Source organism: Periplaneta americana, chromosome 3, assembly GCF_040183065.1.
Source record: "Periplaneta americana isolate PAMFEO1 chromosome 3, P.americana_PAMFEO1_priV1, whole genome shotgun sequence".
NCBI lineage: Eukaryota > Metazoa > Arthropoda > Insecta > Blattodea > Blattidae > Periplaneta > Periplaneta americana.
This window is the reverse complement of record NC_091119.1, coordinates 154,774,249-154,796,940: the sequence shown is the minus strand read 5'-3', so window position 1 is coordinate 154,796,940 and position 22,692 is coordinate 154,774,249. Positions and strand designations below refer to the sequence as shown.

The 22,692-nt window shown below is 35.8% G+C and overlaps 1 protein-coding gene across 4 annotated transcripts in view; it reads left to right on the top strand.

Annotated features, from left to right (window-relative positions):
• Positions 1–22,336, top strand: part of GLS (glutaminase) — a 37,861-nt gene extending 15,525 nt beyond the window's left edge. For 2 of the 4 annotated variants that reach the window (XM_069822010.1, XM_069822012.1), the window contains 12 exons: positions 4,397–4,505; positions 5,573–5,712; positions 7,343–7,472; positions 10,590–10,774; positions 12,135–12,250; positions 12,751–12,872; positions 13,718–13,876; positions 14,359–14,535; positions 17,567–17,698; positions 18,148–18,302; positions 19,975–20,115; positions 21,782–22,336. In XM_069822010.1, coding sequence (XP_069678111.1) covers positions 4,397–4,505; positions 5,573–5,712; positions 7,343–7,472; positions 10,590–10,774; positions 12,135–12,250; positions 12,751–12,872; positions 13,718–13,876; positions 14,359–14,535; positions 17,567–17,698; positions 18,148–18,302; positions 19,975–20,115; positions 21,782–21,944 — 1,729 coding nt within the window. In that variant the 3' untranslated portion in view covers positions 21,945–22,336. Of the gene's footprint in view, positions 1–4,190; positions 4,311–4,396; positions 4,506–5,572; positions 5,713–7,342; positions 7,473–10,589; positions 10,775–12,134; positions 12,251–12,750; positions 12,873–13,717; positions 13,877–14,358; positions 14,536–17,566; positions 17,699–18,147; positions 18,303–19,974; positions 20,116–21,781 lie in introns of those variants that run through there. The other 2 variants (XM_069822014.1, XM_069822013.1) reach the window with 2 other exon arrangements.
• The last annotated feature ends 356 nt before the right edge of the window (positions 22,337–22,692 follow it).

Below are 22,692 nucleotides of genomic sequence, written 5' to 3'. Positions count from 1 at the left end.
ACATTACACGATGTGTATCTTCAGAAACGAATCGCATTTTTTTATATCACAGCTGCAACAGGAAAACATGAACATGGTGTTCTCACTGATGGTGAGGACGGTGCATCGTCTCACTGAAGAAGTAAAGAAGTCTGTGAATAACATTCCATATAAAGTGGTGAAATCGTGGCGGCCAATTACATGGCGTCCAAATTCTCCAGACTTGACGTCACCCGTTGTTCTAGTTTGGGGTTTTGTGAAGATTTATATACAGGTATATACAGGGTGTAACGAAAATAGTGGGCAAAACTTCAGGTATGGATTCCTCATATATAGAGAAGGAAAAAAGGTTATATAAACATGGATCCGGAAATTCCTGGTTGCCGCGCTATAGGGGTTACAAGGAGGATCATTGTGCACTACAAAACTTAGGTATTAGTTGATTAATGTTTCAGTCTGTGTACATTTGTTTACAGGAACTGTTCAAAATGTCCACCTCCTGCCTGAATACAGGCCGCAGTTCGTCGCATTGATGTTCGGACCTGCTCCCAAATTTCTGGCATAGCACGTAGGCTATTATCCGACAATTTTGCTCAATTCGCAAACATTTCAGTCTGGATGTACGTAGACATCTTAATGCAACATTCCCTGGCCGATGGATAGGGCGAGGTGGAACAACTGCTTGGCCTCCACGCTCACCAGATCTCAACCCACTGGACTTCTACTTGTGGAAACACTTGAAGTCGCTTGTGTATTCGATTCCTGTGAACGATGTGGAAACTCTCCGCCTGCGAACTGAGCAACACTGTCGGACAATACGTGTTACGCCAGGAATTTGGGAGCAGGTCCGGACGTCAATGCGACGAACTGCGGCCTGTATTTAGGTAGGAGATGGACATTTTGTCATTTTGAAAGTTCCTGTAAACAAATATACACAGATTGAAACATTAATCAACTAATACCTAAGTTTTGTAGTGCACAATGATTCTCTTTGTAACCCCTATAGCGCGGCAACCAGGCATTTCCGGATCCATGTGCATATAAGCTTTTTTCCTTCTCTACATATGAGGAATCCATACCTGAAGTTTTGCTCATTATTTTCGTTACACCTTGTATATGCACAACTACCTCTGGGATGTTCCTTCACGATATGAATTGTGTTGTGTACGCATTGCACATTGAGGTGCAATGTGAGAAAAACTCCTACCCTTCTAGAATGTAGACTATTTATTGATTACTGATAAATAAACAACAGTTCTCATGTTACAGCGTTTTAATTTTACTTCTTTTCAAACGGATGATTCTGCATATAAAAGTAAAGTGATCTATAGTTTCGACATGTTATCCTAGAGAGGGATGATTGAATCAAGGAGGACAAAGAAAGAAAATTTAGCATACATTTTACAATGTGTGTGGACTCTTATTCATACGAAGTGTTCCGTATCTGCACTATACTGCATTGAGCTCCAGAACAGTTGCTTGCAATTCAATTACTGTTACATAGGCTATATATCGAAGATTTGAGGGGCTTGCAACTGTACTGTTACTCCGACCTTCAATTGTTAAGGAGACATTATTAATTGGACCACAACCACAAAGATGACCCCGACTCTGACATTACGTGAAACCAGTTATAAGCAACACACTTCTTAATTTAAAGGAGTCGTAAAAAAGTAATTTTTAACTATTATAAATTAGGCATGTTACGGTATTAATAGTGACATGAATGTTATACAGTATGTCCAAAGAACACTGCCAAATCATGACACATTCAGCCTTATTATCTGTTAGCTATAAATCTATTAGTCTCCTTTAGGGTAGGGCACGGACTGGAACTGTCCTTGCACGCAGGCCGCTCGGGTAGGCCCATTGTACTACCCGGGATGGATCCCCCGTGCTACACATCCCCCCACAGGCCACCTCCAAACTCCCTCCCTACAGTCTACATGGTCTCTTTACCTTTTCACATTGGCCTCACCGCGGTACCTCAGACTCGCCCAGCGGAGTGCCCACAGTGCATAGCACTACCACCAACAACGAATGTCCACATATCCACACGATCCAAGTTCGGCGACGGTCCGCTACATCGAAGCAAGCCCGAAACTTACAATTCGATAGTGTATTCACTTGATCCTAGTACAGGTATATCAATATGTTCATATTTACTTATCCAGTGAAAATGTAAGTCTATATAAACACACACACATAAAATATAAACATATATACACCCATACATACAGGAAAAATACATAGTGACAGTTGTGGCGGACAAGGTCGAAGTTTGGATTTTCCTCGGGATTTTCCCGTTTCCCCATATTAGGCATCCATATCATTCCGTCAAGATTCCTCCTAATCTCCCCATATGATCCATATACAGTAGGCCTACCTTAGTGTTGTTTATGATGTGATATCTTCTGCCCCGAACTCTACTCCCGTTCACCATTCCTTATATGTATATATATTATATTCCTATTCACTAATCCCCTACAAATATCGCAAATTAACAAATTAGGCCTACACCGAAATAAATGGAATCAATTCCTGTACTCACTGGCACTTATGCCAGAAATAGTAACGTGTGCATATACAGGGTGTTAAAAAAATTATCTAATATTTTAGGAGATGATAGTATGCATCAAAACAAAAAAAGTCTAATAAACATGGGTCCTAAAACACATACTTTCTGAAATCTGAACACTTGTTCATAGGAAGTGCTCAATGTGACGTCCATTCATGGCAATGAATTTTTTGCCCTACAATACAGCAGGCTACCAGATAATCATACCGTAGTTGACACCCCTGGCATAGAATACTGAAAACATAAGTTTGGTTGCGGATATAAGCGGGGTTCAGTAGAGACGGTGTTGTAAAGTTTTGTAATCAGCATGTGTGAGCTGATGAAAATTCCCATGCAGTTGAAGAAATAAGGCATCAGCACCGATTCTCAATCAACGTATGAGCAGGCGTTCTTGGCGATAGATTAAGGGCCATACGTGCTACCACAGAGATTAACTGGGGCTCGTTATCAGGACTTTCTTATTAACGTATTTTCTATCTTGCTGGAGTATGTGCCATGTCAGCAAAGACTACACATGTGGTTCATGCATGATGGCACACCAGCACATTTTTTTCCGCAATGAGCGTGAACACCTGACGCTGACATTTCAGGACCGCTGGATTGATTGGGGAGACCCCACACCTTGGCCTGCTCGTTCCTTAAACCTAAATTCCCTAGACGTTTGGTTATCAAGAACAACCAGATCAATTTCAAAGAGTGCGTGATTCCTTACGTCGAAGGGCAGAGGAATGTATTGCCATGAATGGACCTCACATTGACCACCTCCTATGAACAAGTGTTCAGATCTCAGAAAGTATGTATTGTATGACCCATGTTTATTAGACATTATTTTCTTGTTTCGATGCATACTAGCACCTCCTAGAATATTGGATACTTTTTAACACACTGTATATTTTTATTATTTATGTACAACGGCTGGAGAGGGCGACCTGAGCGTGTAAGATCCTAAAACGGCCTCTAACTCAAAGCCAGAAATATCAATAAACAATAATATTTCGTCATTATTCCATAGCATTCTCCGAACGCCGCGCCGGCTGGCAATGCACAAAACGGGCTGGCCAAGGGACGAGTGGGGTTGCCTGCTCGAAACTGGATATGCAGCGAACCTTAGTGTAGTCAGCCGGTGTGGGTTTGGGAATTCGCCTAGCTTGAGGGTTAAAAGCAATAGATCATGGGAGGTTGCAGTGTTGGTTGTAGTGTCCTCCTCTCGAAATTCCATTCCATTCGATTCCAACACAACACGACCAAGAAAATAGTCATCCGCCATTGTTTATTGAATTTAATTGCTGATGTTTGTGCTACAAGATAGCCTGCAAGCAATACTCCGAAACAACTTCCTCTAATAAAAAAAAAGCAGTCGGTTCTATCCATTGAGTTACTCAATATAATGAAATGGAATATTAGACCTGCCAACTACGGAACTTCTGTGACACTTGTTATTTTCCACATCAGAGGGTCAACACAGAGTGTGTTAGTTGATGTACGAAGTTTTGTTATACAATTGCCTTGTTAGTTGACACACGACATGCCAATAAATCTTATTGTCAATTATTAGAACCAATAAACTCGCTGTAGCGATCCCCGACAAGGACAATGCAGATTTTTAAAACAACTTGTAGCGTTATGAGTTAGACATTTGTCTCTCTTAGCTCTAATAGTTAACAGTTGACTGTAGTGCATGTTATGTTTCGAATGTAATTCATAAGGTAACAATGTTGGACTGGACAGAATACGAGACCTGGTTGTTTTTCTGGTAAATGTAACTGTGACCCGCCTGTAGTTTAGATCCCGATCTCTGTGCTACATGGAGCCGAGACGCGCGTCACATTTCTTTTTCAGCACTCGGGATCAGGAATCTTCCCAACAGCCCAGTAGCACGGAAGATGTCCTCTTCGATATGTTCAGGAACGAGGAGACGGACCTTCTGCCCATCGGCATGTTCTTGGCAGTAAGTATCGATTAAATGTAATGATTAGAGGCTTTAGAAATATGATAAATTCTAAGGAAATATTATAAAGAATAAAATTGTTGCGTCAGTTTCGTTAGAGTCAGAGACGTTAAAAAGGATCAAAAATAAAATTTTAAATTTGTATAATGTTACGTTAAACATTCGATTCTGAACGAATTTGTAGATAGCTTGTACAAATGTTATCATTTGGAAGATTCTGTTTAGCTTCTAAACGAACGCTTGCATACTTAAAAGGCTGCCAGTGCCATCATTTTCAGTTTGAGGGAGAGCATTTCTTATTTAATGTTTTACTTAAATACAATTACATTTGACCGCCTCCTTACTACAGCCAATACTAATGAACAATTGGCTTGGTCTCCTAAAAATAGACCACTCATCCTGCCTGTGGTTTTCCCTCTCATCTACATATCGGCCTCCCCAAAGGTCTTTTTCCCTCAGGTCTTCCAACTAACATTCGATATGCATTTCTGGATTCACCCATAACGTGCCGCATGCTCTGCCCATCTTAAACATCTGGATTTAATGTTTCTAATTATGTTAAGTGAAGAATACAATGCTACAGTTCTGCGTTGTTTAACTTTCTCCATTCTCTTTCATTCCTCCCAGCCCCTTATTCTCGAACACCCTGAACCTCTGTTCAAAGTGAGAGTCCAAGTTTCACAAATCTTTAATTTTTTTTTCAAATTTCAAATTTATTTATTTAATACACAAGGTTTACATTACATTAGGCATTGCAGCCCGAAAGAGCAGAAGCTCGTGTTCGGACTCAGTTCAGTCTACTTATATAAAATTGAAGTGTGTTAATTCAGCACAATAATATTAATATTTAGTAAAATACAGACCCTGTAATGACATATACAAATATAGAAAATACAAATTACACGTGTATTAGATTACAATTTTAAACTCAATAATTTCGTTTATTGTTTTTAGATTTATTTTATCTCGATGAAACTACATTTCGATAGGACCTGAAGTTAATTTCGAAGTTCTTGGAGGTAGCTACCACCATTGTATTGTACGAATTGTTATAATAAATTTTGCAGGCTCTGCGCAGCACGGGACTTAGAAAAACGGACCCACGCTTGGCGGAGATGATGGAAAACTTGCGGGATGTCCACAGGAAGAGTGGACACGAAGGAGGATCTCCCGAGACACAGAAGCTCGACAGGGAAACATTCAAAAGGTATATTAACTATGTCAATCTCTCTCCGAATTGAGTAGGCCTATATTTTGCTATTAAATTATTCATGAGATGTTACAATAGCCTATGCGTGTATTTAAAAAATGCGTATAAATAATCGATGAACAGCTAATAATCTTTTGTCCCGTGAGACAAGTATCTGGACAGAGATTGGGGCTGTTTAGTCCATTGTAATTCTATTTTTCGAAACTTAAATGTAATTATTTGACATCCAATATTAGGAAAATGCCAAACTTTCAATATGCAGGTAGGACCATATGTCACGTTACCCCTGTAATATTTTAATATTTTGCAGTTAATCAATGAGGAAAGTGAGTGCTGTGCAATTAATCGTGGTATTAAGGAATATAACAGAAATTTTCTTTGCTAAACTCTTCGTTGAACATGGCGTCGTATTCAGTTATGTGTTTTCTTATTGGGTTATTTTACGACGCTGTATCATCAACTCAGGTTATTTAGCGTCTGAATGAAATGAAGGTGATAATGCCGGTGAAATGAGTCCAGTGTCCAGCACCGAAAGTTGCCCAGCATTTCCTCATGTTGGGTTGAGAGAAAACCCTGGGAAAAATCTCAACCAGGTAACTTGCCACGACCGGAATTCGAACCCGGGCCACCTGGTTTCGCGGCCAGACGCGCTGACCGTTACTCCACAGGTGTGGACTTCAGTTATGTCATGATAACGATTGTGCATACACAGATTTTCTGGATTATGTGTATGTATATGAATCAGTCAGTTAGTTAGTTGTAAAATAAACAATTTTGGGGATAACGTGACTTATCCCGTACAAGAAGCAATCAATAAGTTTCCAGACTGCCCTGAATGTAGGCAACACACAGTACAAAGGAAACGGAGAAGTTATCTAGAACCAGTAAAACGCCTGGAATGTATACCAAATGCATCACTTGAAAGGCATAGAAGAAGACTAGCCATTAGGCGTACATGGAGATATTCCAGGAAAAATCGCCATAGATCCTTGACATATTTGCACAAAATCACGTGTAGAAGATCAGTTCTGACACTGTTTGATAGACTGTCTCAACAGACATGGAAGCAATGATTTTCAGTGACACACGCATGTATGTTTATCGGTACAATATACATACATGCATGTGTCACTGAAGATCATTGCTCCCATGCCAGTTGAGTCAGTCCATCAAACAGTGTCAGAACTGAGCACCTTGTATTTTATATTGTGTTCTTCGTATTCTTATTCTTTCATAGACTTATTGGGCTAGGTCCACTAGCAATTTATTTAATATTAAAATTAATTATTATTGTTAGGGTATTGCAAAATCAAATCTTCGCGGGTAGACAGAGGCTTTTGTAAGCTCATTTTTGCTCTCTTGTTTTCTTTTTTATATTAATGTCCTTTTATATTTTGACTCATTTATAATTCCTTTTATGCACACATTTATTAGTGTGTTAACATCCGATGTTCAGTAATTAGGTAAATAAATCTAAGTCTAATATTGAGCAGTAAAATTAAAGAAATACTTTACAGTATATTTTAATTTCGGTAAATCAATGTAAATTTTTATATTTTATTGCATATATATATATATATATATATATATATATATATATAATATATTATGTATATTATGTTTACAGCGTGGTGTCTGCTAATGTGGTTCTAATTTCTCGAGCATTCCGGCACCAGTTCGTAATTCCCGACTTTCAGGGATTCGCAAAACACATCGAGGATTTCTACTGGAAGTGCAAATCCAATACAGAGGGAAAGGTAAGAATTTCAGCAGGACATTAGTGCCTCCTATTTGGTTCATTGTTGTTACCAGCGAAGAATAGAGTTTCCATTCTCCCTTGAAATTTACGAACTGAACGGATCATAATAATTTTCTCCATTTAGTGAATAAGTGCTTGCAAAAATGTCCAATTTATTCAGTGATTATTTTAGCGGTTAAGCCAGACAGTCCAGACCCACTCAAAAATGTGAAGAAGAAGAAGAAGAAGAAGAAGAAGAAGAAGAAGAAGAAGAAGAAGAAGAAGAAGAAGAAGAAGAAGAAGCCCTCTTCCTGTGCTAAAAATAAATATTTGTAATGAGAAAACGAAAATTTAAGCCATGCTCGCATAATTTTTCATCCTTATTTATGACTTAAATTTCCAATCCGGCATTATTTTGCCTGTGTGACTGAGGAAAACCATGAAAACTCCAGTCAAAATGGTCGGCAACGGGGTTTAAACCCGGGACCTCGCGAATATGAGTCGCAAACACTACCGTCTGAGCCAACTCGCTCGGTTATGATAGTTTTGTAGTATTGATATTCTGTATGTTACAAAATAAGTACCGGTAGCCGAAAATACAAGACTTTTTCAACTTTCAGTCTGTCTGTAATATTTTCCCAGAACTATCATTGGGTTCAGCGCTCCTTTACCTTCGCCCTCTACAAGTCCTTTAATCTCTTTACATGTCTTCATTTTTCGTCTTCTTTCTTTTGCTTCTTTTTTACGTCTTTAATATTTTCTCCTATTTTTTATCTTCATTTCACCATTATCATCATCCCCTTCTTCTCTCAGTTTCTTCTTGTTCTTTTCCATATTTTAAACTACAGTGAATCTGTTATGGTACCTATATCAATTACAGTAATTACAAATGCCTTTTAGAAAACCCAGAGATTCATTGTTGCCCTCATATAAGCCCGCCATCAGTCCCTACACCGAGCAAGATTAATCCAGTCTCTACCATCATATCCCACCTCCCTGAAATCCATTTTAATATTATCCTCCCATCTACGTCTCGGCCTCCCCAAAGGCCTTCTTCCCTCAGATCTCCTAATTAACACTCTATACCCATTTCTGGATTCGCCCATACGTACTACATGCCCATTTCAAACATTTGGATTTAATGTTCCTAATTACATCAGGTGAAGGATACAATGCGTGCAGGTGTGCGTTGTGCAACTTCCTCCATTCTCCTGTAACTTCATCCCTCTTAGCCCCAAATATTTTCCTAAGCACCTTATTCTCGAACACTCTTAACCTCTGTTCCTCTCTCGAAGTGAGAGTCCAAGTTTCACAACAACCGGTAATATAACTGTTTTATAAATTCTAACTTTCATGTTTTTTTAAAGCAGACTAGATGACAAAAGCTTCTCAACCGAATAACCAAATAATAGCAGGCATTTCCCATATTTATTTTGTGTTTAATTTCCTCCCAAGTGTCATTCATATTGTACCAAGATATTTTAATTTTTTCACCTCTTCAAAGGATAAATTTCCAGATTTTATATTTCCATTTCGTACTTTGTTCCGGTCACGAGACATAATCATATACTTTGTTTTTTTTCAGGATTTACTTCAAAACCTATCTCCTTACTTGCTTCAAGTAAACTTCCCGTGTTTTTCCTAATAGTTTGTGAATTTTCTTCTAACATATTCACATCATCAGCATAAACAAGCAGCTGATGTAACCCATTCATTTCCAAACTCTCTCTGCTTTCCTGGATTTTCCTAATGGCATACTCTAGAGCAAAGTTACGGGAACTGGCCTATATGGACTCTGCTGTATGTTTCTGAGACATGTTTTAATTAATGGAACTAGTTTCTTCGGAATATCGAACTCAATAAGAATATTATTTAAAACTTCTCCCTTAACTGAGTCAAATGTCTTTTTGAATCTATGAATAACTGATGTACTGTGCCCTTATACTCCCATTTTTTTCTTCAATTTTGTCGAGTAAAAGAAAATCTTATCAATATTCGATCTATTACGCCTAAATCCAAATTGATGATCCTTGATCCCCAACAATTTCATCTACATGTATATACGGAGTTAATCTTCTCAAAAGAATATTGGACAATATGTTGTACAATGTCAATAAAAGTGATATTCCTCGAAAGCAGTGGCGAAACTCTTACTAGACTTTTGAGTCTTAGCCTACCTAAAAAATTTGAGTTATATCTAGTATCAGTTTACCATGACTCAAAAGATCTTGAGCCATGTATCGATACAGTATTTGTTTTCCACATGTACAAAGTAGGTTTGGATGCACCTGACTTGGACAACTTAGTGAAAAACTATGACTAATGAATATCGGACTACAATTTTCGGGAAGTTGTAACAAGATAAGCCTATGCATGTTTTACATTAATATATATATATATATATATATATATATATATATATATATATATCACATTTTCAGTTCATATAGCAATACTTGTATGTCAATAAACATTCTTAAAAATAATAAACAGAAGTAACAAAAAGTAAATAACATTTTTTCATGTTACTATTGTATCATTTATCATTCCTTGCTGCTTCCTTTAGTTCATTAAATTTTAAGCCAACTACTGGTACCCATCACAATGATAAGACTTGTTGCATTGAAAATTGCACATGACAAAATTCTTACTCTCTCACACAAATCACATTGTGCGCCTCTGCTGCTGCTGTTACTACTACTACTACTACTACTACTACTACTACTACTACTACTACTACTACTACTACTACTACTACTACTACTACTGCATACTATATACATAACAGTGGTGTGCGGTAGTGTGACGTGAAGGGAAGAGATGCCTGTATGTATGCCATTACTCGACTGGGCTTCGATGCCTGTTGCCTACATACAGTGTTTCTATGGAATTGCTTCCCCGAAAACGTCATCACTGCATGCCGCTGATACATAATGTTTACATCACATCTGTATGTTTAATCTTGGTTAATTGTGAATATTAGGCCTACATTGTTCTTTTGTTTCTAAATAAATAAATTATTTGGTACAGCATGTTTCTGCACCAAAATTATACTTTAACTTCTTTTCTTTACTTTTCTCAACCTTCATATCTTATTTCCTTCTGTTATGTTGCGATAATGTTTTGTATTACGTAGAATTTTAGCATTCACAGAGGAAAAGACGAAGTTATACCCACGTCCTACTTAATGCAGGTGGCAGCCTACATTCCTCAGCTGGCCCGCATGAACCCTGACTACTGGGGCATCAGTGTGTGCACAATCGATGGACAGAGGTTTTCAATAGGCGATGTCAACATTCCCTTTACTCTACAATCATGCAGGTAAGGGCAGGCTATTCTTGAAATAGGTACGGTACATGGAATTTCAATTCTATGCAAATAACCTTCAATTCTGTTGACATAACATACTCAATACCAGCCACAAGGATAAAATAACAGAATTTACATAGTGCTGCTTTTGGGATTTTGCAGCTCAAAGGCATAAGCCTAAATATATTTGTCGCCCCAGACCCCCCCCCCGCCATTTTCGCGAAATTTGTTTTTTGTTTCCTTCGTTCTCTGATTTTGTCTCATTCAACTTCGATTTTTCTTGCCATTAATTATGTCTTGTAAATTGATAGAAGTAAAAGAAAAACCCTTCATACACGAGATATGAACAGTTACCTTAACACAATAAATTACCGGTACGGTACTTACAATTAATTACTCTAATGTCATAATAAAGTTTATTTCACTTAACCCTAGCAATACCAAGTTATTTTAAATAACATGTTTTACCATTGAAGGGGGAGGGTTATTTTGTGACCACTACAAAAATGTTTAGGCCTAATTTTGAACAATTTTTTTATACTTGTAATCAGCAAATAATGTATACTATAATAAAAGGGAAAAATTGAAATGTCATTGAATATTTTCGAAAAATTACTTCAGCATAACAGTCTGGACAATATCAGGCATCACTTTCTTCACATCTGTCCTTACATATTGAACATACCACAGTTTTACTATAAAAATGTTTACCGTAATTTTGAAAAAAAAAATTAACATTATGTAATCAACAAACAGTATGTATTGTAATAAAATAGAAATCATTCCACAAACACCTCGTAAAATGGCAGTAGCAAAATTTAGACTAATTACGGAATATGATTATTTAGCAAAACATCTAAATAAAGTAGGTATCTATAGAAATCCAAATTGTCCTCTGTGCAACAAAGAAGAGGAAATGGCTGAAGAACATCTTCAAACCTGTGAAAAACTACAGTACCTGCTGGATCCATCACAGAGAGATACTGAAGAGTGAGAGAGCTAATGGCTTCATTGCCAGAGCCAAGCATTTGATAACAACAACAATATAATAAAAGAGAAAAATTGAAATGTCATTGTATATTTTCGAACAATTACTTCAACATAACAGTCTGGAAAATGTTACACATCACTATCTTCATATCCATCCTCACATATTCAACAGACCACAGTTTTACTACCGGTACAAAAATGTTTAATTTTGAAAAAAAAAAATTAACATTTGTAATCAGCAAATAATACCATAGTAATTTCTCCGACTCTGAATAATCTTTCTCCTTTCAGACAGTAAGTTACATAAAATCTGTCAATTCACTGATGTGTTACCTTGAGTATTTCGCACTGCATACAATTTCATATGTGTCATTTCTTTCAGTAAACCTCTCACATATGCAATAGCTTTGGATCAGCTAGGCAGTGATGTGGTCCATCAGTATGTGGGCCAAGAACCAAGTGGTCGAAACTTCAATGAGCTTGTCCTGGACTACAATAGTGAGTTTAATCTGTATTTTCTCTCGTATTCATCATATTGTAAAGAACAGTCGCTCGAGTGTTTGCATTATGTACTTGGACCTTTTTTATAATCTAGGAATTGCTGTAAAATTCCAAATGTTAACTCTAGCTTATGTAGGTTTACACATCAAAAAATAATAATTACACTTATTACTGTATAAAATATTCGTCATTTTAAGTGTCTATTTCTTGAAACAATAACATCTATAATAACAATATGTTATTATCTATATTCTCATGTACAGGAAATTAAAGAATAATCGAGGATTTGTTACTGGTGAGAGATTTTTTCTTCACTCATTTTCAACAACATTTCTAATGGTCGCTCACATTTATGTCCGATGAATATCAGGATTATTTGCAAGAAAGTAATATAACATAGAACATCTTTTACATTAATTTTCAGGTGATATAGCTTATGTATATAATTTACTTGGAGTTATAATAATTGTATCTGGAACATTTGCTTAAATTTACAGAGAAGCCGCACAACCCAATGATCAATGCAGGAGCCATTCTTATTTGCACTCTGCTTAAGACACTAGTTCTACCAGAGATGACTCTTGCAGAAAAATTTGACTTCACAATGAACTACTTCAAGGTATGAGGAAAATAACTCTCCCATAGAAGGATTTCAGAATTAATCAGAAAGCTTGAAGTTTATAATAACATGTGAAATAACTTTAAACAAATCTATATATCAAAATCAGACTTTGCGTACTCCACCATATCCTGGAACTTGATATTTTCAACGTTTCGGAACTACAGTACATATAGGTTCCATCACCAGGGCAAAAGATAAGACGTGTACTAGGGTGAGTGTATGTGTAAGTGTTCGTGAAAGAAATGGGTGAGGATGATGATGAAGGTGAGGAAGGGAGAAGGGGAAACCTGGTGCCGGCATGTAGCTTACTCCTGTCGAATAGCACCAATAGCTTAATGTCCCCATCCAACAGATGAACCACTGTCAACAGTGACATATGCCTTCTCTTCATATGCATTGCAGAGAGATTTGGGGTTTAACACAGGCATATTGGTGCACAATTAATGATTAGAAGTTGTGCCCCACCATCTCTTCCTAGTCCCGAGGTAGAAATTTCTGACTCCGCCAGGAATCAAACCCGGCTGGCTAGTTTGGAGACAGATGCGCTACCGCAGAGACAATTAAAAATTAAAGAAGTAATACATCTCAATTTTCATGTTCTCACTGGCCCCAAATATTTCGTCTCCAAGTGCTTCCAATAATTCTGTAAATATTATCTTCCCTTTAAGCTCGCATACTTGTGACCGTAATATATTTTACTTCTTTTTTTTTTCAGTAGTATATAATGTCTAAGAAGTTGAAAACTATTCACCCACATTATTAGTTGCATGTATTTCTATTCTATTTGTAGTACGAATCGATTATTCTTGAGAACCAGTACTAAGAATTCAATGCTCTTTCAGAGATTGGCTGGCGGAGAGCATTTGGGATTCAACAATTCTGTATTTCTGTCAGAGCGAGAGTCTGCAGACAGAAACTATGCACTAGGCTTCTTTATGCGCGAATACAAATGTTATCCTGATAAAACTAACCTTCGAGAGTGCATGGATTTTTATTTCCAGGTAAGATTTGTAAATATTGTACGAATTTCTTTTAAAGAGAAAAAGCAATAGTGATATATTACAGACATACATGTACTTCGAACATTGAAGTATACAGGCTTATTTTTCAAAGAAATGTTGTTGAATTATTGTTATTAGCTACGGAATTACTAACAACATAAGCATATTTTGGATAAGAGAAGAAGCAATAGTGGATTATTTGAAAAAGTTTGGGTTGGATTTTTTTCCATTACTGATGAAAGAAAGTAAAATTGTAAACAATAAAGTTCACATTTTGGAGGTTGGGCCTATTTTCGGCTGCAGGTGTAAAATGAAGGTGAGAGAAAAATTCGTATTGCTAGTAAGATATTTCACCTGATGATCAAGATAGCTCCGTCCTTCGAAATGTTGTAAGATGTTTCAATACATTTTTACACTGTTCACAAATTGTAAATATTACTAAAAGAAAACTCAGTTCTGAACTCTTCTTTGTTTTTATTCAGTGTTGCAGCATGGAGGCTACATGTGACACAATGTCTGTAATTGCAGCCACATTAGCAAATGGAGGAATATGTCCTATAACTGAAGAGAAAGTACTGAAACCAGAAGCCATCCGGGATGTGCTATCCCTCATGCATAGTTGTGGCATGTATGATTACTCTGGCCAGTTTGCCTTCAAGGTATAGTAGCCTAGATTACAATTCTTCTGTTTTTAGAGTGTTAACTATTTAGAGAACTTAACTATAGTACAGTATAAGCCCGTTAATACTCTCTTCAAGGAATTGTGGTCTTCGAGTGTAATAGGTGAGAAAGCACTATAGATGGGAAATGATTTATGAAATGGGGAAATAATTTAGACACCACTTCATAGGAAACATATTTTATTGTGAATTAGTTACAGTGCAAGATGCAAATAAGAGCTCATTTCACATGAAAAAAGTTTTTGATTGTTGTTTGCCTTGTGTTTGTATTGTTATTATAAATGATAACTTTTTCTATATGGTTCAAGAAACAACAGGTAATTTCACTACCTGCAACACTAATGCATTTCCGAAGCGTATTTACTGCTCCAAGGTCTTTGTTTGGTAAGGGGACACTTTCCTCTGCAGTCGCCCTCAGTAGTCCAGTTAGTATAGCATTGGCCTTCTATGCTCGAGCTTGCAGGTTCGATTCCGGCCGAGGTCGATGGCATTTAAATGTGTTTAAATGTGACAGGCTCATGTCAGTAGATTTACTGGCATGTAAAAGAACTCCTGTGGGACAAAAATTCCAACACACCGGCGATGCTGATATAACCTCTGCAGTTGCGAGCGTTGTTAAATAAACCATAATTTTTAACTTTCCTCTGCAGATTCAGTTTCCTCAACACTGTCGTCCACACCTGTGGAGTAACGGTCACCGCGTCTGGCTGCGAAACCAGGTGGCCTGGGTTCGAATCCCGGTCGGGACAAGTTACCTGGTTGAGGTTTTTTCTGGGGTTTTCCCTCAACCCAATACGACCAAATACTGGGTAACTTTCGGTGCTGGACCCCGGACTCATTTCACCGGCATTATCACCTTCATATCATTCAGATGCTAAATAACCTAGATGTTGATACAGCGTCGTAAAATAACCCAATTAAAAAAAAAATCAACACTGTCTTCATCTTGGGCGGTAGTGGCAGCATGATCTGCAATCATGTCATCAACACCGCGATTTCTGAGGTCACTAGACCATTGTCAACAGACACAAAATCCCCCATGTTAACTTCCACCGACTTCTCTTGACCAGGAGCCTAATCCTCATCATCATCGATTATGAAAGGGGCATTCGTTTCACAGGTTGTTATGCCAATTTGCACTGCAAACTTACTGTACACTCCATAGAATTCAAAGAATGACTAAATTTTACAGAAATGACAGGAATGTATTGACAGGGAGACTTTTGGATGTTAAAATCCTTTGTTACAAAGGAAAGTAATGGTAAGTGCAACTTCGACAGTGCTCACCAGAGGTTGCTGGTTTTTTTCAGGTAGAGGATGAAATTTCTTTCTTGCACTCGTGGTGCAGTGACCCTCAGTATAGTCACAGCAACATATTTTTTCACTATGCTTTTAAAACATTATAAGTTCTGCAATTTGTACGAAATTTTTTACTTATTTCCGATCCGAAAAAAAAAGTGCTACACGCGGGATTTGGAAGCATTACAAGAGGGTAAAATTATACAGGATTATATATTAAATGTCCAGGGGCCGTGTAAAAAGAGCGTAATGAACAGAAGGATAGCATTATAAGCAGGAGCGCATTAACGAGGTTTTACTGTAGAATGGTGGACAAAACAGTAGTGTACATATATATATATATATATATATATATATATATATATATATATATCAACCTCAAGAGTGGAGGTTAATACCTAAATATATTCTGTAGTAATCATTATGCTTAGAAATTGAGCTCTCAGACCTGCTGGAGTACCGGTATATTGAATGTAAACAATATAAACTGCCAAAATTATATACGCAGTAGGCCTACATATCAATCTACTGAACAACATATCTCACGAAATTTAATTATATCTTATAATTTTATTTTCAATTTGTAAAATACCAGTACCATGTTTTTAAGATTGATAGTAGTTTCATTATTTTGTTTACATTTCGACTGAACGTAAATCTTACTGCCAAATATCTTGCACCCAACAACCAACACATACCAATACACAACAGAGTGACAACAACTGCTTCAATGTACATACCTACATGCTAAATAAAGTAGCCTAAGTAATAACTGTCTATTCTCTTTTCAAAAAAGTTAGACTCACAAAACACTTCTCTTTTCTAGGAAAACCATGATAGTTTACAGAAAAAGATTTGACTTTTTTTCAGTTATTTATGCTCTACAAGCAATATTTTTTGGCAGTTTATATTGTTTACACTCTATATAAGTATCCTGTAAATCTTATTGCCAAGCTTTAGTAAAATATTCTTCGTTTCTGGATAAGGTTAAATTCTTTTTCGTCCTACACTCCTCTTTCTCTCCGTTTCTCACAGTGTTCTTGTTATTCGTCTTCTGCTGCTTCATTTATCCTTCAGTACCCCTACTTACAGTTTTCGTCTGAGGTATGTGATGCAGGTAATTTCTTGTTGCTTTCTGCGTAAGTGTTTTGATATGATAGTGAAATATGGAATAACTGGGGAATGATGCGAGAATGATAAAAAAGCTATCACACCGTCTTTGACCACTTCAAATTCTATCTACAATTATTAGGATTTACACGTGAGTATAAAGAAAAATAGAAATTCCAGAGAGAGAGAAAATTTACTTAAAAATATAAAATTAAAAAAGAAGTCCCTCTTCCTATTAAGTTGTAAGCGGTTCTATAAAAAAAATAGAAAGCTAAATGATATAATGAACATGGTTATTATCAGGTAATATTAAAAACTTGTCCTTTTTCTTTTTACTAATGGTGGGTACAGTACTTGACTTACGTCATTCACCTATGTGGAGCCAGTTATGTAGACCAATTTTTCAACATAGTCGTTGCTCAGGTTTGCAGAACTACAGAACTATAAAGTTAATTTTATTTATTTTAATATAGATGTCATGAATGTCATTTGGCATTAAATCTATTGTTACTTAAATTGTCTATCGACAATAATGACCACTATGTTTGTACTCGTACATTATACTGTTTTATGTTCATCCAACCATCAAATCTCTGTGCAGGTAGGCCTGCCTGCCAAATCAGGAGTGTGTGGTGGTATTGTGCTTGTTATTCCTAATGTAATGGGCATCTTCGCTTGGTCTCCACCACTTGACCCTCTTGGAAATAGTTGCAGAGGACTTCAGTTTTGCGAGGTAACATCCACAAACTTAAAGACATTGTTTTAATAAACATTTACTTTTACGAAGAATATATGAATCGAGCAAATCGATGTTTATTCAAATGTATAATATGTATCTTATTGAGTAATTTTAAACTTTGTCCAGACTTGGTGTTTAGTCAATATTTTATTTTTTTTAAAGAGCTGACTGTTACAATTTGTTGCAAGATGTGAACGCATTCGACTTACTCTTATTAAATATTGATACAAAAGTACTGTATTTAAAATAAAAACTGTAACTTAAATATTATATAACAAAAGTATATTTAAAATAAAAAATAAATGATATAGGGTATAGCTAAGTTTTGAAATCTATATGAAATAGCATCTCTTTTAGAGATGATGACACTATTTCAACATATACTGGTATGTAGATGTAGAGTTTACCATTTTGAGATTTTCATATCCAAATTCATGTTACAGGAATTAGTACGTGTATTCAACTTTCATCGTTATGACAATCTGAAGCATGCTTCAAACAAGAAAGACCCACGGCGGCATAAATACGAGACAAAGGGCCTTAGTATCGTGAACCTACTCTTTTCAGCAGCCAGTGGGGATGTTACAGCTATGAGGAGGTTAGTATTGCATTACATACACGCATACATGGTGAAATTTGTCCTTTATAGTAAATAGTAGATAGATTAAACTGAAATAATCAAAGTACAGATATGTAGGAGAGAGAATAGCTGACTCATCCTAGAAGATCTCTAGTCCTGAGAACTAAATAATGGCGGATCGTACATAATGCACTTTTCCACATTTTACTCTCACCAGATTACCATGAACACAGCCATAAATGTCAGATTGGATTTTCACTGTGTCCCTAAGTCAAATGTTCACGAAGGTACCTTGCAGTTAAAGTGATCATTTTTGAAGGCACTTTATTAGAGTATAATGTGAAACAAAATATAGGCCGAAGTAGAATTGTCCAGAGTAGAATACTAATAGGGGGTCAAGGGACTAGGACTCCCCAAACTTCGCATTCCATTTCATAGAGTATTTATTATCTTTAGCCCTGTATTTCTGCTCTTGTGGAACATTTCGAACATTTTATGTTAGTCCCCTTTTAGACCACTCTACCTTCCTGTATTCTTGCTTTCATCTTTCAGCTACATGTGAAATAGAAATGAAAAATGAATTTTTGTAGATAACAGCACATAATAAAATAGTACTTATGTGAAATATTTATGGTTTACAATAGGGTAATAGAGCTTCAGTTTGTGCCGAATATGACTTGCCTGTCATTGTCAGAAGATTTAATTTCTTCAAGCACACATTCAGTGGACTTCAACTGCATTGAACTGTGATAATATGACAAATACCAGTACCTAATTAAGGTATAATCTGCGTTCCATTCTCTTCCTTTCTCATAAAAGATAGAAGCAACTTTAAGATTGGCAGTATTCCCATGATTCATTTTACGCAATATTCTCATCATTAATTTTATAGATAATCTGAAAACACAATTTTTGCTCTTATTTTTGTTATTGTTGTATTCCATTGGTGTGCTTCCACTAACCAATAAAAAGGATCGAGAGCCAAAATAGCGTAAGTGGAATATTATTAGAGCAAATAGCAGTAAGTGGACCAGCTTTAACAGGTACAGCTTTAAAGTGGCTGTAATAAAAAAAAATCATTTTGCGAAATTATGCCAAAAATACATGGTAATGCAAGCAAAAGGAAGTGTGTTGTGAGAATGTAAAATGTACCTAATGGAAGAATATTAAACAACTAATTACAGATATACTTGTATCAAGTTTTAAAATATCAATCTTTATGACTTACCACACCGGTACAATAAACATAAAAAACAAGTTAATTATATTTTATAACATCTGTTCTAAATTTATTTATAGATATTTATTGTATCTATAAATAAATTTAGAACAAATGTTATAAAATATAACTTGTTTTTTTTTATATTTATTGTATGGTAAGTCATAAAGATTGATATTTTAAAACTTGACACAAGTATAGGCCTATATGTATATTGGCTTATCTGAAAATCATAAATAAATTTAGAACAAATGTTATGAAATATAACTTGTTTTTTATATTTATTGTACAGTAAGTCATAAAGATTGATATTTTTAAAACTTGATACAAGTACCGGTATATATACTGTATTTTCTCTTATCTGAAAATCACCATGAATTATGAACTACCGTAATTAAAGGGTTTTTAATAAAGTTGTATGTAATACACAAGGATTTATATGGAATTCTTGTTCATATATATTCTCAATAGGCACAAATTATCAGGCATGGACATGACATTGTGTGACTATGATGGTCGTACTGCACTTCATTTGGCAGCAGCAGAGGGTCACCTTGAGTGCGTCTCTTTCCTTCTGGAACACTGCAATGTGCCACACAATCCAAAGGACAGGTTAGTATTTCTATAGATCATAATGATTTCTTATTGTTTAATTGATACCTTGTTACAAAATATACAAGTACCTCTATAAAGAATGCATAAAAATTCCTAAAAGCATTTCAACAATTATAATAGTCACTGATAATAGGACATGTGATAAACCTTAGTTTAGAGCTGTGGGCCGAAGTTACCTGGCCATGAGGTTACTTTGACCCACCTATGTTTTCTCATGTGTAACCATAGTAAAATTAAACTGGGACAATGTAATACAGCATCTGGGAAATTAAACTACAAACTGGCGACAGTATTCTTAAAAATAAGTCTGTCTGAAGCATAAAAGGTACCGGTATTTATTTTGAGACAAATATTTAAACCTTTCCAATGTTTTATACTACAAATTCTTCTTTACAAGTAATGTTTATAATACAGTGTCTAAAATGGTATGGCACGAGATACACAAAGATAAATTATATTGATAAGTCTGCAAAACAAAATAAACAAAATAAAACTACAGATCTTTTACATTCAGTTGATGCCTTGAACACTGAAAAAACCCCTTTTCAGTTGTTTTGAGGGGGATTTATATTCTTTTCCACTGGTAAAATAAAATGTTTTTTTGTTGGGGCCATACCCAATACCAACAGCGAGCATAAATTCCATTTTCTTCCATTTTAGTGATAACAGCTGGATATAATTGGTTTTTCCAAGTTACACAAAGTTTCCAGCAGCCAATGATTGGGTATTTTAATTTCAATGGTCTGACATGGCCTGCAAACAGTTACGACGAAAGAAAATTTAGCACTAGAGATTACTTTGGCCTGGGCTAATGTAGTCCCCATCCACGTGAATAGATGCTATTTATTTTTAGATAGACAATACTGTCAAGGGATTTTACAATAATCAAATATTGTTTACATATCGTGTATCCCAATACTTTCAGCTTACAAAAAATACACTTACTTGATTTTTTCAATCATCAGTATCAACTGGAAAGAAGGAAGTTTACACAATATTAATTTACTACTTCTACAACAACAAATGCCATGAACAGCACAGGTGTCCAACAAAGACCATTATAGACAATCCTGATAGCGGGAGTTATTCTTAAAATATGTGATTATCGTATGGCATGTAGAAATGGATGATGTGGATAAAACTCGCAGTGCGAAAATTTTTTTAAACTTTTTATCATGTGTGGGCCAAAGTAACATGCACTGGGCCAATCTAACCCCAGTTTATCGTACGCGTTTTTTTTTCAAACTCCCATAAAAACGAATAAATGAAGTTTTACCACAGTATAGTATATACAGTCTCGAAGCTCAATACGTAGCAAATATGCAAACATTACATAGTTGCTCACCACTAGGATCGCTAATATCGCCTCATTACAGGCAATGCAAAATAGAACCGTCACAGTCTATTGTTTCTAGCACCCTCAAAACTCAAGCTTCGTGACTGTATATAGTAGACTGTGGTTTTACTGTGTAGGCCTATGTACTGTATGTAATATATTGTTTCTGCTTCATCATGCCATAGATACAGAAATGTTCATAATTTTTTTGTTCATCCAAACATGCATTTCCATCATATTCTAACTTACCATTTCAGTTCTTCGAATGATGATTTTGCTGCTACTGCTGTTATTTTTGTTGATTTAGTACATAAACTTTATTTGTAGGTGGGGTAACATGCCAATATCAGAAGCAAGAACCTTTGGACATCAAAAAGTAGTTGAATACTTGGATAATTGGGATGCCACTCATCAAGAAAAAGTCGTAGAAACTGAAGAACCTTTAATAAGAAAACCTCCTACTGAGGAGAGAGTGCCACTTCCACAATGAAAGGCGAACCTATGTTCTAAAGGCTGATGAAGTCCTTCCAAGGAAAAGATGACTTCTTGTTGTTTACAATGAAAACATGCACATTGACTGCTGCTATGCATGAAAGAATGTTAACAATATTTTTGAGATCGACAACAAAAATCACGGAAATTGTTTACTTTATATCTTCCTTGTGTCCAATATTCAAAAGTCTGTTATTTAAGAAAATAGTATCATGCATTCCATATCTTCCTATTTTCTGTGTTTTATGTGAAATTACATTACACAAACGCCATTACTATCATTAGGTGTTCATTATTTACTAATGAAAATGACAGGAAGATTGTCTTCGAGCAAATGTTTTGACTCCTGTATGTTATTTATTCTCAATAAACAATAATTTATTATCATCATTATTGGTCACTGATCTCATATGTAAATTTTGTTACATTACGTTCTTCATAAACTGCTTGGAAGTGTTGAACTATGAACTGTAAAGTACAGGATGAGAAACTAAGAGCCTTATTCAGGAAAGGGAATATTTGAGTATAGCTGTAGATTTTTATTAAGTTTCCTCAGTTTTGCTCTCTATCTCGATACACTCAAAATTATAAATTTTAATTTATGTTAACTTATCTTTTTGCAATTAACTCGTGTAAAGAGATTTACATAATAATAATTCTGAAGAAAAACTTTGAATTCTGTCACACATAATAATTTCAGAACGCAATTACTGTACACCATACCTACTTTTCCAAAAATTTCTTTC